Here is an 18,336-nt window from a genome sequence, read left to right as displayed (position 1 = left end):
TATATTTCAAAACTGAATATAAAGATTACAGTCTTCCCATATATTGACTGTGAACTACTAATGAACTACGTAACACGGAATGTATTTTCTTGCCAAGGCGAGACCAGATAAGAGAGAGCTACTGTATACACGAATTCATAGTCTTAAAGAAACTGAAATCTACGACGTAAGGGTTTACCTGCAAATTCGATAAGTTCTATTTGGTCCGGGTATGGTCAAGGCGAAAGAACCGAATAATTTAACGAACGAGGGAAAGAGGGCGGCGAGCCGGGCGAAGATAAAGATTGAGCCAGTGAAGAGTATCACGAACGAAGAGGAGGCTTGAGAATGAGGAGGAATTTGGTGCGGGCAGTGGAAAGTGGCAGGTGTTCCGGGTTAATATTCGTAGCGAAGAGGATTGTTTTGCAACGCTAACTCTCCGGGCAACTTACGTGCCCGTGCCTGTCTCGTAATTAGTTTGACTTTCACCGTGAGGGCCACCATACTGAGCACACTTTCGCTCGTCTTCAGTTTTGCCCGTCTCCTCTGCATGCCTCTACTTGCCTCTGGAATTACGTTACGGAGAAAATGCCTGAATGCGTCCACAGGAATTTAGGCCGATATCAAGGACGTTCTCCCGTAACCTCGCCAGATCCGAATCGTCAATTCGACGATCCGAGAGTCGACCAGCGCGTCCCACGTGACTCACGGGATCCTCGAAATCTTTCTCTGACCGGCGCAAAGCGGCACAATTTGATCCACCATATCATTGTAGCAGCGATGCTTATTCAATAACGGGCTTTGATGTAACCGGGCTTTGATTTCTTGTAATCTCCGAATGATCCGTTGCGATACGAAATCTCCTTCATGCAATATTGTTTCACGAGGAGTTTAAACGCCGCACTACGTCGCCCTCTTGTTGCACCTTCATTCAGACTTTCTTCCAGTGCACCGTGACAATGAGGCTCGCTGCCAAAATTGTACCCAACCGCTTTGCACCGTCACTTTTTTCCTCTTTCGTTCCACAAAATTATACACAACCACTTTATGCCGTGACCCTTCCCTCTTTCGTTCGATATTCAACATTCTCGAAATCACAGGTTTATACATGCTGGAAACTAAAATTTTCTTATCTCAAGTATTCATGAACTAGGCACGTGTGTCGAAATTGGATGCGACGACAAGCATCGAGCTGTTATCGTTTTGGTAACCGAACTGTGTTTGGTAGAAACGCAGATTTCCCATAACCTAATTTGTGTCGACTCTTGTTTTTATCCTGCCATCTAAAGGAAACATACGTAACTACGTAATAGTAATATGATCTGTGTTTTCATTTCTTTTAATGCCTTTATAAGGATGCGCGAGGATATTTTTGCTCGAGTTGCTATATAAAAATCCTTGTCAAGAAGAAAGGTTTATCGAATATATTCGCTACAATTGGCTTATGAACATGCGTGACGCGTGTGAAAGAAATCTGCAAAATTTTATTCTCACATTTACACTCGATAAACAAAGAAGCAGAGCAGCTGAAAAATACCATTGAAAAATGAAATTAATGGACGTATCGTCGATCGATTCTCTGGAACCTCAACGCGGCTGGATAACGATCACGCGAAAGCGTTTCTATTAAATTAATTAAAATAAAATACACGGTAAATTAAAGAAGATCCTTTGTTCGCGTTTCCGATCACACCGGTTTGAATGGCGAAAAATTTCCCGGTGTAAATTTCGCCTCCGTAAACCATTCTAGACGGGCCAAGACGAAAACCAGGGATGCCGTTAATCCGTAATAAGATCAGGGTTACGTAGTCACCTGAACGAAGATCGCCCGATCGATGATCGAATGAGCGAAGGAAGAGGACCGAGGATGTTCCTTTTCCCCTCTTCCAGCTCGTATAAAAGTCCGAATGTGTCGATCCAGCCGGCACAACAGTGAAAGATCGTCGGTGAAAGACGTTCTCCTTTGCGACATCTACCTTTCGTCCTCGTACCCTCTTCGGTCGCCGCGAAATACAACGATGTTGATCTATCTGGTGAGTTGTTCGATTCCTTCGTCGTGTCAGTTCTTTAATTTTGTCGCCCCTACCGATTTTTACAATTTTCCGATTTTCACGATGCCACATCCTTTCTGCACGTCGACCGTTTATGTAAAAAAATTGGCTAATGGAAAAGGGGGGCAAAGTTTATGAGAAATGTGAAACAACCGCAATTGTGTTATTACACTCTTAACAGATCTAGTGAAAAATTCTTTCAAATGTTGTTTCAATCAAGCCAAGAAAATGTCTGCCAAACGTTATTCGAAAAAGTGTTTCAAATAAAACTTGTTCCGTTTCAAGAGGGATGTCTTGTTATGATGTCTAGATTTGTCTAAATGTAGGCGTTTTCGAGATCTCAGGGTGCTATTTGTTTTCTCCTTTTTCCTTTTTTTAATGTGAATTATACAATTTTCGATTCTCTACAAAATAGTATTAGGGTACTTGTATCTGAAAGTGCCTAGTTTAAAAACTATTTCGATCTTAATTTCGTGGAATTGAGTGCACGACAGACGAGGAGAACGTAAACATAAGGCGCTGCCATCTTTTCTTGTCTTTCATACGGTAAGATTTTAAAAGATTAAAGTTGAAATATCTTTTAAACTAATCATTTTTCAATACAAGCACCTTAATACCATTTTGTAGAGAATTAAAAAATGCATCGAATGGTGCATAGAAAAATGTATAGTTCCATTTAAAAAAATAGAGATCACCTTGAAATCTCGAAGGCGCGTCCATCTAAACAAGATTTACGATCATCGCAAGATATCTCTCTAAAAATAAAGTAAGTTTTATTTGAAACACCTTTTCCGATAGTCTATAGTTCAGCAGATATTCGCGTGGATCGATTAAAATGAAATACCCTGTATTGTATGTACATATATAATGATAAACAAAATTATAATATCTGACTCTAATAGTCATTCCAATAGTACCCCAATTTCTAAATATTTTCTTTCTAAATATTCTCCCTCGGAAGAATATGATTCCAAAGATAAAACCAAAATTTACTCGTGCAAGTTTCAATTCCCCAAAGCGCTTCCGAGTATTTTTTTGAAATGTTTCAGAATTTCTTTCATAATCGTATAAAGTCTTAGCGTATCGATATCCGAGAAATATATGTACAGTGGATACAGTGAAAGTTCGAATTCGGATAATTTCTTGATTCTTATTTGGCCAGTAATTGAAAATAACAGTTATCTTAGCAACATTTTTTGAAGAAATGTCATTGAGTAAAAATTAATTTTAATTCTAATTAAATTTAGGAAGCCAGTTATCAATAAATCTGAAAGAAATTTCTGAAAAAATGAAATGCTTAAAAAATCTTAATTTTCCATTGTCCTGATTGCGAAGAGCCATTATCGATGATGGATGTAATTTTGATTACAAGTAATCAATATAAATGACCAGATTTTTTTTAGATTACCAATAATTATTATCGATGACCCGAATTTTGTTTTGGTTACCGATAACTATTATCGATGGTGACAATTTTGTTGATTACCGCTAACCAATATCGACAACAAAAATTTTATACTTACATTCGACTATTGTTATATTATTACTGATAATTAGTATTCATTGACAACATAAAAAAGCTTAATTATAAAACTCATACATGTTATTAAGCAAAGAGAACTATATGAAAATATATGAAACAAAGAATAATAGAGGATAAAAATATTGTAATACAATATTTTATTGTATGTTATTCTTTGTTGCATATTATTTTCATACCGTTTATTGGCATAATAAAATACATAAGTTTTACAATTAATCTTTTTCAGGTTGTCAATAAATATATACAAATCATTAGTAATATTAACAACAATTGACAATACTCCAGTGTAACGGAAGTATACCTTTGCCGTCGATAATGGTTATCGACACCTAAAATAAAATTTGGTCCATCGATAATGGTTACTGGTAACTAGAAAATATTTCGCTCATCTATATTGGTTATTGGTAAGTAAAATTAAATTTCCGTCATTGATAATAGTTATCCGTAACCAAAATAAAATTCCCATCATCGATAATGTATACCGCTAATCAAAAATATTTTAATCATTTACAATGGTTATTCGTAACCAAAAGTTTTAAATTACAGAGATCTATAATTACTTTTATACCATAACTTTTTAATTTGCCTTGTAACGGTTATGATGTCTGATAGTAGCTAAAGTAGGTAATATTTTTAACAACTCGTTGCTGCTCATTTTTCCGCAATCAGCGATTTGTTCTTCACGACTGGTCTTCGTGTAATTTGATCTCCCGCGGAACCTGTTGGCTACCCTTACATGTTATGGCTTCGTTTTCGGATCGTCTATAATTTGTTCGCAATTTGCAACTGAAATATACTATCTCGATTCATGCAATTTCAATTCTATTCCAAACGTGAGATCACAACTGAAAGATTTGTACGCTAAAAGCTGTCTCAAAATATCTAAGAAATAAAAGAAAATAAATAAATTCAATAAATTCATTTCACTTAACTGAACAAATTGTATCAAAATGCTGTAAAAATGAAATTGATCAACAAAGCATTTGAAATTAAACAAATTTTCGATATTTATATTTGGAATCATTATATATAATGAAGGAACTTCAACCAAGTGATGTAAGACAGAAAGGAACAATCAAAAACAGGACGTACATTTAGTCAAGTACAACAAACCATACGCATAAAACTTTGTATTAAATTAAATGATTAACAGTTCCAAAAAAATACAAGAATACAATTTATACAGATAAAATGGGATAAATAGCAAAACAAAATGTAAAAAATAAAATAGTTATTCGATTATTTACTCGGAGTATTACATATTTTAATATGTGCTCAAAATTTTTAAGTCCTCTATTTTACACAGAAAAGTGCAGCATTTTCGGTTAATCTAAAAACTTTCTATTTTGAACGTATACAAATACTGTGGACTAAAAAAATAAAAATTTTTATTTATTTTTATTTATTATTATGTATTATTATTATTATGATTATTGTGTTAGGTTTCTGCCCATTACAAGCTTAGGTGATAAGCCGGTTCCAAATATAAGCAAGAATAAAGTAAAGCAGACAATATTATAAAAATATATCAGTAGATACATAAGTAACCATATTGCAAAAAACAAAAATTATTTCACAGTAGTTTTATAGAGTCAAAAGAAACCGAGCAAAAAATATCCCAGTTATGATAATTCGCGATTAACACTCAGCAGCCAGCCTCATTTTCCGCTCCAAATCTGCTGAGAATTAGAATGCTCTAGAAGAAACTTGTATCAAAGTAACCGTATCAATTGTAAAACGTTTTTACCCATTTTAGTCTATAATTATATGTTATGGGTTTCCATTTACGCTATATATGTAATGTAATATTATAATACGTAAAAAAGGACAATCATAATTATTAACATCTCATAGAAATGAAAGATATTTGATATATTCAATATATGAAATTATTATTGTCATTATTTTTTTATTATTTATTATTATTCTTGCGTCAACCTTTCGCTCACTACAAGCTTAAATAATAATCGGAATACGAATATAGGTAAAAAAATTAATAATATTACAAAAATATATAATTAAACATAAAAATATCAATATTTCTTTGATATAATGTTAGATTTGTATGATCTCTTTCAGTCTTATTCCATCCTTCTTACTAGTAATTAATATCGCATTACTCTAAATGAAGGTACGCTATCTCTTAGTACTCTAGGCAAATTACTCTAATTAGTAGTGCAGTCTCTTTACATCATCTTCAGTCTCGCTTTCATAATTTGCCTTCTGTTTTTATTTCTACTGTGTATATATTTCTAATCTGAGTTCGCTATACGTTGGGCAGTCTTTTAGGATATGTTCGATGACTGATACATTAATTAAATATCATCAACGAGAACGAGAGACTTGAGATTCGATACGACTTCCAAATCCTTCTGGTTAAATGTATACCATATACTGGGCTATCTAGCGCAATTCTAGAAATAATATTACTTTTAAGGAAACAAGCTAAAAATAAATAACAAACTTTACTTGTTAAAGTCTTCGTTCTAAAAAAAATTAATTTTGAGATACGTACATTCAATTCATATACAACTTGAATAGTATATATATAATACTTTTTAATTTATCGTTTATTAAAATATCGCATAAAATAATGCAGCATCGATAACGTCGTAAATTATTAAAATAAATACGTACTGTTACAAACAGAGGATTTTGTTAATTTTATTTACTTTATGTGTTTCACATATCTACATATCACGTATTCATAACCATACCATGTGAAATTTTCTCTTTTCCTTCTCTTTAATTTACCTCGTTCGACCTGTCTCCGACAAAAAATACCAAGAAGTAAATTTCATACTTAAATTCCATAACGAGTGTGGCCGTGTTTCTTTCGTGGGCGTCGATGCATCAACATTTTACGATTTCACTTGATTTTAAAGCAGAGATCTGGCCAGAATGGTACACTTCACATGCATTTTACTACAGAAATGAAATTTTTCCCCCGTCTTAACGATGAAAGAGAAAAAAGTTTATACTTTATAACTTATTTTATACAGTTTATTATGTTACAAAAATTTTTGAGGTTATGAGCCTTGCTATGAACATATGAGCATATATGATGTTTACACTGGCAGTATAGCATAAATAGAAATATAGATGTCTCTTTTAATCGATAAATTGGACCATTGATTTAGTGGTCTAAGTTCATCTTTCTTTGTTTGGAGATATTGAAGCGACGTTTCTATCGATTGAAAAATCCTCATAAGATCTATTTGGCTTTTTTTAGAATTAATTCGACCAGTATCTTCCTTCAGTGTCATAAATGGACTCAAAGATGCTTTCAAAATTGTACAGTTCATTAAATTTTAATTATTTAAATATACTTCAATCTATATATGTTTATAGATAAGAGCAAGAAACACAAAGTACTGTTGATTAATTTCAATATCATTTGTTTTTGATCATTAGTGCCTCGACTATTTGGACAAACTACAAATTACAGAAAATAAACTTATAGCACTTTCAAAGTAAATGATTATGCATTTCCATTTATTAACGTAGTTTCAATTAATTAAAACAAACGAACAATTTGTAATTTAAATTAAAGATTGTTTATAAATAAAAAGTTCACATTAAAGCATATATAAATTTTTCATTCCCTCCACTTTTGCAAAAAATAAACACACCATTTTCAGTCTTATTAATCTTTTAACGCATATCAATGTAACTATAAACCAGTGAAATAGTAAAAAAATATATCGATAAAATACTAGAGATCCACAATAACGGTTATTTTAAACATTTCCTGGAAAAGTAATCAAAAAAAATTCCGGTCATTTATATTAGTTACTAGTAACTAAAATTAAATTTCTGTCATTCTTTCGATGATGATTACTGATGAACAAAAAAGTTTGTATCGCTTATGATAAATCCGTGACCAAAATTTCTAAATCAAAGATATTAACTCTTATACTATAACTTTTTAAATTTGTCTTATAACAATTATAATGTGTGTAAAAAACTAAAAACTGTGTTTTATTAGATTAAAAAAAATGTAATGAAATAAAAATGTTTAGACTCTTTGCTTCGTTGAAAATGATAAAAGGAAAGAAGCAAATAAATTTGCTCTCAAATACAGAGCCTGTATCGTTAAAGTAATTACTTCGTTTCACGGTTGTATTGCTAACAACGATGCATCTTTACGACGATTAATCTTCCAATTCGTTCCGATCAATAAAACGTTCACGGAAGAAAAAGCTCATCAATGCAATGTCAAGCATCCGAACGTACGAATAAGGAGAGCAAAAATGTACAACGATGCAGTTGGTCCGCCGTTCGAAAGTAGCCGAATTGTTTTCACGATGAAAGTTGATCGAGTATTCCGCGTGCATGTGACCACGTACTCACGTGATCAATCTGTCGTAAGCAAGTACCTACGTACAGTGGTTCACGAAAGTATTTGAGAAACTTTTCATATATATAGTATGTTCTGTTTAACTGGAAACGGTCAAATATCTCGATAAATACGAATGATGCGAAAAAATGTTTCAGGCAAAAATCGTTTGACGTCAAAGGGAACATACTGTGTTTTTATACGTTTGATTTTGCGATCATCTTAAAACATCTTGCAAAAGTGACATTAAAATTTGTAATCTCCGTAATACTTCTATTTCTTAGTTCATACTCTTATAGCTGACATTCAGACATTGCCGAAATACTACGATATAAATACTGTATATATAACAGAAATATTACTAGAAATACTTTTGTACCATCCATTATCAAAATGTGGACTTCAAAATTCCACATAACAATGCAAGGAATTAACCTACAAGTAACTGCAATCACAAGTCACTCGCAACTGACTGACCGTTTTGGAAACATTAGAAAACTGCGAAATCACGTGTCGGTAAGGCAATGTAAATAGTAGCATTATGAAAAACATCTTTATGTGTTCCCATGGTATACATTAAATAACGCTAATGCTGACGGCATATCGAATTTTAAAGTTTATATCTCAATAGTGGATGATGCAAAAGACACGGGTTTGTAGTGTTTTGGAAACGTCCGAATGTCAGTAACAAGCATATATAATAAATATATAATAAAAAAAATTAATTAAAAAATTTAATACTATCTTTACATGACGTTTTTAACATATTGAAGTTTAAAAAAATCAGAGATACTGACCAAATTGCTCACTATTACCAATTTATTCCTACGTTGGGCTTCATTAAATTACATTCTATGTTTCTAATGAAATAGGGCAGATTTTCATCATCACTTTCATTATAATTTTTTTTTTCAGTACTTAGCATTGGGACTTAAAATTAGGAACACTTTTTATCCAGATTTCAGAACTTTTCGCATAATATAAATCTAGAAACTAGCATACTGCATTGCTGATTTATCGAAACATCGTATAACATTACTCACATATAATAAAGTCCAGATACTTATTTTTTAATTCCATTAAAATTTTTCTCTGTTTTTGTTTCTTGATACCAATCGTAGATCTTCTAACGTCGTAGACTCTTGTAATTTTTGCAACACTTTCACACCTTTTTTTAATCTTTGAAATGTATTTTCTTTTCCTTCAACGCTCGATACAATACATTGCTTCTTCGATGTTATTATACACGCGTTTATAATATATTCATACACACATTATTAATACGTACAATATTAGCTTCGTACTAGGGTAATAGGGAAGATATGAAATTGTAAGAGGTACATGTAATACTAAAAAACATAAGCAGAAAATTGCTTGCAATATTTATTGCAATTATCTTGTTAATAGAACATTCGTATAATAAATCTTCGGATATCGCAGATCCCACTGTATTATACAAAACATTTTGATATCTCATTAGTACTATAACGAGACACGACTATCGTAATTATACTGGTGAATTCTGAAATGAATCTAAAAATTGACATAGGGATACAAGTTATTGGGTTAGTGTAAAAGTTCGTGCCCAATTCCAACAGATGTCACCAAATTATTTGTCTGCAAGTCACATCTGTTGCTGCATGCTCCAACTTCATAGCGGATAAAAATAGCGATATTCAAGTGTTATTTCAACAGCAGACATTTGTTCTTTGACAGTTTTTACATTGTGAGAAAAAGATGTTGAAAATGAACGAAGAAAAGATTCAGTTACATCGTGTTATGCTCTACAAATTGCGGAAAATGATAAACGATGACGTTCTGCTTAATTTATCGGAAAATAATCCAACTTCAACTGAAGAAGTTCCAGAGAAACTTTTTTATTGTACAAAGAAGTGATGCATGATCTTGGAAAACGTCCTGAATATTTTTTACGACAATTTCCGCTGTTACACCTTCCTGGAATTCGTAGAGCATGACATGACGCATGGCATGACATGACGCATGGCATGACATGAAGGAAACGAATCTTTCCTTCGCTCATTTTCAAAATTTTTGCTTTACGATGTAGAAACTATCGAAACACAAAAGTCTGCTGCTGAAATAGCGATCGAATGTCTCTCTTTTATTCTCCATGAAGTTCGCACATACAGTAACAGATGTGACTTGCAGACAAATAATCTACTGACATCCATTGAATCGGGCACGAACTTATGCAGTGACCCAATTTTTATTGGGAACATACACCTTGCAAAAATCAGCAAAGTATCTAAATAGTAAATTATTCGCCATAATCAGCCACAATAGCCGTCTCTAACGCTGTAACGAGATATAACTTTCGTGATTATATTAGTGAAATTAGAAACAGATTTGATAATTTACATAAGACTTACAGGGTATTTATTGGCAGCATACAATTCGCAAAAATCAACAAAGTATTTGGACAGTTGATTACTTCCTATATATATTAATGAGCCACAATAGTACAACCGGTAGTGAGACCATCTTTAGTACTAACTACATGTTCAAGACTGCAATTCATGTAGCATACTAATTGTTCAAGATGCATGTTTGCAATAAGTGTCTTGTAATTTCTATATACATTTTTGCATTGATTTCAAATTTTACTATTATAATATATAATGAAGATGATCGTATCTCATTACAGTAACGAATTTTCAAAAAATTTCGTATAATAAATAAATTTATTAAAAAATTCTGTGATAAATATTTGAATAATTTCATGAGGCTATACTTTTATTCGGACTGCTACTGATATTTACTACAAATTGAATGGTCATCACAACTCTTGTTTTCTAGTTATTTCATTATAAAACTATTACTTATATCATATGCCTTATAATGCCTTATAATGTAAGGCTAAATAAAACAAATGCTGCTAGATTTTTCCAATAAGTGTAACAAGTAGCTACGACCAAGTAGTATAGTGTCATAATATCCACATTATAAAAGATTTTTATTTTAATCTTTTTTATTTTAAAATTTATACTACGTGGTAATAGGTCAAGTAAATAAAGAAAGTTCATATAAATTTATGTCAGAAAATGCTTTATTGAAGAGTTATATGAGCGTTAGTAAAAATTTGTATTAATTGTTTTGGCAGTCACAATAAATAAATGTTCGAAATTTCTTGCTTCTGCAAGAATGCAAGCTTTCATTCGATTGTCGGACTCTTTCAAATATTCCTGCTGTCGTGAAGATAATGGTAAATGCATTTTGAATGCATTCCTAAAGCTGGCTTTCTGTCTCTATCACATTTTCATAAATCAACTGTTTAGCATCAGCCCATAAATAGTGCTGTCTACGATTCTGCATAACGAGTCTCAAGGAAAACCTTCCCGGAAATTTTTGAACCCTCATGACTCTTCAGCAAAGCACTTTCGTACATAAATTTCTATAAATTCCTTTTACCTGCTTAACCTCACTAACCTGCTTAACCTCATAGCATAAATTTTGTCCCGACCTTTATAGTATGCACTTTGTGTTAACTGTGATGCAAGTATAATTAATGCAATTTGTTCCAAAGTAGGTGCGATCTGTATTCTTTACTGCAATTAATATATTCATAAAAAAATTCTATCATGAGTGTTCGAAGACTTCCGTGAGCCATTGTAAGCGCATACATACTAGAAACGCAGCGAAAGAGCAGTCGTGACCGTTTCGCAATCAATTTTCTACCACGTTAAATTGTTACGCTTATGCAACTGCTCTCCCTTTCCTGTCGTACGGAACGAAATTCGAAGAAACTACGTAAACCGACACCCACGCGCGATCTTGGCGCTGCTGGATCGTCAACAACTAACAGTAAGTTCCCACATCTTCGAGGAAATTTCACTGTTCGCTGCTCGGCCGGTGTTGGTGCTCAACGACCGTTTCGTTATCTTTCTCGCCGACGTAACTATTCCTGTATTGTTCCCCGCCAACACCGATGCTATAATCACGTTAACCGTTAAAGTATTCCTTATCTTTAGTTCTATCATTTCCTCATCATTAGCTATGCTTTGTCCTTTCTTTATGAAAGAGATTCTGTCACAGGAATTTTGATACACTTTAACGTGGGAGTAAATAAACTAAAATCGTAATACAATACAATAGACTAAAATAATAATAATAATAAGCAGATAAAAACACTGGCAGCATCTTTTCAAAGAGGAACAGATATACGCATAGCAATCACACAAGCAGATACACAATATACGCGGTTAAATCTAAATACAAATATGTTAGATATATACATCAGAATAACCAGAATAACCAAACAATAGAAAGATGTAAGACAAAACCATTACACGGAAAACGTATAAATATCGCGATAATATAAACGCTGAGTTGACATATCCATGGCTCGAAGAAGGAGATTTGTAACCAGAAATTTCAGGATTTATGATAGCCATCTGAGACCAAGTTATTAAGTTACCAGGAATTACAGAAAATACATATTGGAAGGAGGAATTGAAGATGATAAATGTAACAAATGACAGCTTGTTACTAAGTTACCAGGAATCACAGAAAATACATATTGAAAGAAGAAATCGAAGATGATAAATACAGCAAATAACAGTTCACGCCCGAAACCATGAAACGCAACACATTATACACAAACAGACATAAGCAAGCAATAGGAATCATTCACAAAATCATACAAAAGTACAAATTCACAATAGAAAAGTAATCATACTATACATACAGACTATAAACAGTATTAGAGAACGACGACGTAAAGATATATTGGCATAGAACAATACAGATAAATTATACAATAACAAACAACGAAACTAATAGGTAAAAAGAATACCTAAGACAACTAACCTAGAATGACATACGTAATAGAAATTAGCAACTCCAATGGCAACAGCATAACAAAGAAATACCAAGAGAAAATAGGAAGATCTATGCCATTAGTCATACGACACCAAACAATTGTGAAAATTTCACTAATAATCGTATCAGTAGCCGGAATAACATCCAAATGTTTTCATAAAAATATACAAGAATTAGACCTGAACATAAACATCCATACATGCATACAAAAATCAGTTCTTTTAATAGCTACAAATATAACACAATCATTTTTACCGTTAAATTCGTCAATATAGACAGACTTGGCATCATGCCCATATACGTGCATACATAATACCCGTACTGATGAATATATGGATAATAATAATATTTTACTGTACACCAGACTTTATGTCTGTTACAAGAAGATCTTTGCTGGTGAAAGAAATGAGCTGGTTTATTTAAATATACTTTTTCTTATCTTAGCGACGGTTATTCTACATACATTCTAAATACATTTATTTATTACAATATACATTGGACATAAATATAGTATACATAATGATGACATAATATGCATATGCGTGAACTTAAACTATAATATTAATATACTATAATATCAAAATATTTAACTACACTTGTAATATTGTGCAGTGTTTATTCCTTAATGCTAAATAAACTGAAATATTAAGTAAAGTATAGATACTATAAAACGAAATATTATATTATATTCGCGCAATTTTTTCTAACAGTCTAAGTCATTCACAAATTTATTTTATTTTAATCATTCTAGGAAATTTTGTAAAAAACGTGGGTTGACCAATTACCACTGTGGCGATCAATTATGTTTTGACAAATGTTTATACATGATATATTATGTGCTGTACGTAATATTTTACATAATTGTAGAATGACATATATTATACATTGTGTACTTTTTGGAATGAAGTATAGTTTAGAAGATACATATTTACGTGGATCGATTAAATGAGACACACTTTGTACACTATGTACATAGATACACTTTATATCATTTGTAATCACTTGATTAAACAATATTCTTTTTATAGGAAAATCTTGTACAAGATCGTATAATGAAAGTTGCAAATTAATAATATTTTGTAAAACGAATTGCATAATCAAAACAATATTTAAATGTTTAAATGTTCATGATCAAAAAAGGATGACAAAAGTTTAATATAAAAATTTAACGAAATATTCAATTTAACAATAAGACAAAATCTTTTCTTTTGTAGATAATCTCTGATAAACATCTGATCTAAATATTTAATCAAAAGAATAATGAGTTTAAGATAAATAAAACGTTGTTATTGTGGGGATTAAAGAAAGAGAGAGAGATGTAGGGAGAATGATAAGGAAAAAAGAGAGTTTCGTCCTCGGTCCGCTACTAGACTCGTCAATTAATAACTTAGTCGTTTGGAAGTTGTGCTTGTAGGAAGTGCTTAGAGTGGGAACACTAGTGGGAAAGTTTCACGTGTCGCACTACAGTAGGTTAAGTGGAAAGGTTAAGTCACATATCTACAACGTCATTGCTACCAGATAGTACGAAAATAGCTTATCTATATGCATATTAAATAAGGAAGCCGTTTCTGTATTGAGACTGAAAATATAACAGTTTATATTTCGGAAGTCATTTTTCTCAAAACTTCTTGACTCTTGACCAGAAACGTTCATCTAAATCAACACGGCGGCGCAGATCTCTGGTGGCAGGGCGGAGAAGCTTCCTGCAATTGTTTCTATAAACTTACTACTCAAAACATCACAGTCGAGATGAAATAAATAAAGTAATGGAAAGCGGTTCAGTTAATTAAAAGATTCAAACGAAAAATCACATATTATTTATATGATAATTAGCTGACTTCGTTATCCGAAACATATTATTCTTCTAATTTAATGATACTCGTTTATGTTGACATTTTAATCATGGGAATTCCGTTGAAGAAACTTTCACGAAATCAATGAAGTCTACTACCAATTAATCTACTATTCAACTAGTTTCGTAATCAGCCAATAAGGAGATAATTATACGACTTTTAAGAAACAATACAGCATATTCTCCCGCATAAAGAAAAAATAAACAGAGCGAGGAAACTCGAAAAGGAAAAGCCCGGATGCGAGAGTAAAAGTAAAAGGCACTACTTATTTTTTGAAATATAGTCACTGCACTGGAAATAATTAGTATGACACTTTAATTACGCCGTCTTTGTTCTCTCTCTTCTCCCTTTTCCTTAAGAAAATCTGTTTCTTTTCAACGGTTAATATCAATACTTAATAAAGACAAATTACTTAATTTCTAAAAAAAATTAAATCATAAATTCTTTACTTTGCCACTATCTGATATTGGCTAATATGTTTGGTCATCTTCGCTACTGAATTCATCTTCATTTATTAGAATTCATGTTTAATTTTTGGCGTGAAAGAATTAATTCGGAATATCGAATTAATTCTAGATAACTCTGTAATATATTCTGGAAACGTAAATCAAATTCCTGCATAATATTAACTTCGAACTTAATATGTTTGTTTATTCAAATTTACTAGCAGTCGATAGATATGAGAGGTTACATATGTTTTAAACACATTTACAACTACGTAACAAAATATTTTTAAACCGAAATTTATCAGTATCATGTTTACAATAAATGTCTAGAATAAAAAATTTCGAAAATAATTTGTTTTCGTGAAGAAAACGAGCTCACCTTGGATTTCTTAAGTACGATCATATTTTTTTCTTATTACATTGCAGTAGACGTCAAGACGAATTCGAACTACGGAAGAATAAGAAACCATTGTAATTATCGTAATCAGTGAATAGTGCATCTAAAACGGGTTTAAAATGATGTCAACGCTTTTCTACTGTTTCCCTAAAAGGAAAGTGTAATTAAATGTGAATTAAACGTCTACAGCTGATACTATGTAACTGTCCTCTTTAGCCAAATCCATTAAGCTAATTGTGCTTATTTGCAACTACTGACTTCTACGTTTATTAGCATTAGATTTACTTTAAACACATTTATTGGATTTAATGAATCGAGATTATTAACTAATTTATATGTAAAGCTAATGAATTAGAACTTGAATTCAAAACTTTTATTTATCACAAAATATGATACGATATTCACTATGGATATAAAAAATATGTCTAAATCATAAGTAGGCTTCTGAATCCGAGTAATTCAAAACTTTAAATCCAGTGCAAACTTATTATTAATATTATGCATTTTATAACTAGATAAAATGGAAAGGTCACAAAATTAGGAAATAGAAATAGGCGATGCTAATCAATTTTTAACTTGATGAAAATGCTTTCTACATATATGAATGTCGCGACATAATATAAATTTAGCTATAGAATAATTAACAAAGTGATTACTCAACGGAATTACTATACAACTTCATGTTTATTATGTGTGTACGACGTATGTCAAATGCCCACTTTTATCACTTTTCTTCTTCTCGAACTATAATCAACATGATACAAAACAGCTTTAATATTTCTCAGCTCGAAAAAATGAAGCTTTAATATTTTAGTCTAATAGAAAAGGAACAATATTCAATGAATTTAACCGTATTGTTTATAAAATGAAGTTTGTACCTTATTTAGACATCATAAGAAAGAATCATTTTGAACATTATAATCATTGCGATTTGATAGTTCTGCAGTTCCAATTGTCACAAATAAAATATGTTACAAAATGGAAAATCACAAAAAATGGACATTCCTCGTTTTTCTCGTTATCCTTCAATTTCATTATAATAACTAAGAGGTATTAAAAATTCTTTCAGACCACGCTACTATTGGTAGCTTCTACGACAGTATACTCGAAACCTGCACCGGAACCACCTAGCTCGTACTTCCCTCCATCGAGCGGTGCTAGTCTCTCAAGCGGTAGTTATGGTCCCCCAGACCGCTATGGGCCACCCCAACAACAACCTGTCGTCCATAAACACGTTTACGTTCATGTACCACCTCCGGAAGCGCCAGAATACAAACCACCAAAATACATACCACCCGCAGCACCACCACAGAAACATTACAAGATTGTGTTTATAAAAGCACCTACTCCACCAACACCAACAGCACCAGCTCTACCACCATTACCGCCTCAAGATGAAGAAAAGACTTTGATCTACGTACTGGTGAAAAAGCCGGAAGAGGCTCCAGAAGTTGTTCTCCCGACTCAAGCACCAACGCAACCCAGCAAACCAGAAGTCTATTTCATTCGATATAAGACACAGGTAAAGTACACAAAGTTTAAACATTTAAAACAAAATTATGCTGATGATAATAAACAAATTGGACGTCGAGCAAAACTGAGACACTAAATAAATACAATTGTGAATATTATAAATATTTATTATAATAACTGCATTCAAAGAATCTAATCAAGATATCTACTTAATACTGATTGACATAATCATTACTAATGAATGAATATTAAAATAAACAATATTATATTACATACTTTATGAACTGAATTTGCGTTTACCTCCATAATGTGTATACACAGAGTCACAAATTTGCGGTGTATATAAATACATATAAAGATATGTATGTAAAAAAATTAACACTACTTTAAAGAACCATTTTTTCAAAATCAACTTTACCATTACTATATCCTATGATATATAATTACAATTGACATGTAATATTTTATTATTGAGAAAAATTATTTAGAAATGATCTTATCTGGGATTAGAAAATATCCACTATAAGTAAGCAAATAATAATTATATGTTAGATAAATTTAAAAAATGACTGTTAAAAGTCAATGAAGCACTTATTTATCATAAATATAGGAATTTCTTAAAACAAGTTGTAAAGGGCTGTAATTTTCTTATGTTATAGAAGGAACAACAAAATGCAGAATATGGACCCCCACCGCAATCACCTCCTTCAGATAACTATGGCGTTCCACCATCAAGCCCTGGCGGTCCTTATTAAATGATCCTATTCCAAAAGAATGCTCTGAATCAAATACTCAGAACACGTGAATCTCGTGAATTATAGAGATTTTAGTCAATAACAATACTCATCATCTATGAGATTTTGAGAAAATCAATCTGTAAGTAATGTGATTACTATTACAAAGTTTTGTGACTTTTACGATTAGACTTAGATACTATTTATCTCTGTCAATGATAGTATACTAAAGACACTTTGTAATGTTAATATCATTAACCATAAGTTGAGATGGAAATTCATGCATAATACATGTATTAATTTATTATATGTATTACTTTTATCTCTAATAATTTCAAATTATTATCAAATGAATTAGAAAGAAAGTTATACAATCTGAAATATCTTTACTGCAAATTTCAACATTATTTTAGAGCACTATTCACAAAGGATTATCACATATAGAAAGTTAACAAATTCGGAAATTTCTGATTAATACAAGATACACAATGAAAATTATTGTAACTAATATATATGTATATTTTAATAAAACTATTTGTACTTTTGTAAAAAGTTTCACTTCATTAGTTTTACATTTATTTCCCCTTTAAAGCTACTGTAATATGAATTTCCTTTTTCGATTAATATACACAATTCAATAAAAGTAGATCAGAAACTAAAGATATAAAAATTTAATTTAATG

General features: G+C 31.7%; 1 protein-coding gene across 2 annotated transcripts; it reads left to right on the top strand.

Moving 5' to 3' along the window:
* Positions 1-1,721: 1,721 nt before the first annotated feature.
* On the top strand, positions 1,722-18,204 carry LOC122576822 (leucine-rich repeat extensin-like protein 2). Of its 2 annotated transcripts, XM_043747622.1 has the most exons (3): positions 1,722-2,012; positions 16,517-16,969; positions 17,580-18,204. In XM_043747622.1, exons 1-3 carry the CDS (start codon positions 1,887-1,889, stop codon positions 17,673-17,675), a joined length of 675 nt encoding a protein of 224 aa, XP_043603557.1. In that variant the 5' UTR covers positions 1,722-1,886; the 3' UTR covers positions 17,676-18,204. The 2 variants fall into 2 exon arrangements, 1 of the variants encoding a protein (XP_043603557.1); XR_006319904.1 differs by lacking the exons at positions 1,722-2,012; positions 17,580-18,204 and adding an exon at positions 11,908-14,514 and having other exon boundaries at positions 16,517-16,646.
* The last annotated feature ends 132 nt before the right edge of the window (positions 18,205-18,336 follow it).

Source organism: Bombus pyrosoma, linkage group LG17, assembly GCF_014825855.1.
Source record: "Bombus pyrosoma isolate SC7728 linkage group LG17, ASM1482585v1, whole genome shotgun sequence".
In the NCBI taxonomy this organism is placed as follows: Eukaryota; Metazoa; Arthropoda; class Insecta; order Hymenoptera; family Apidae; genus Bombus; species Bombus pyrosoma.
The sequence above is the reverse complement of the archived record's forward strand: the minus strand, read 5'-3'. Positions and strand labels throughout refer to the sequence as shown.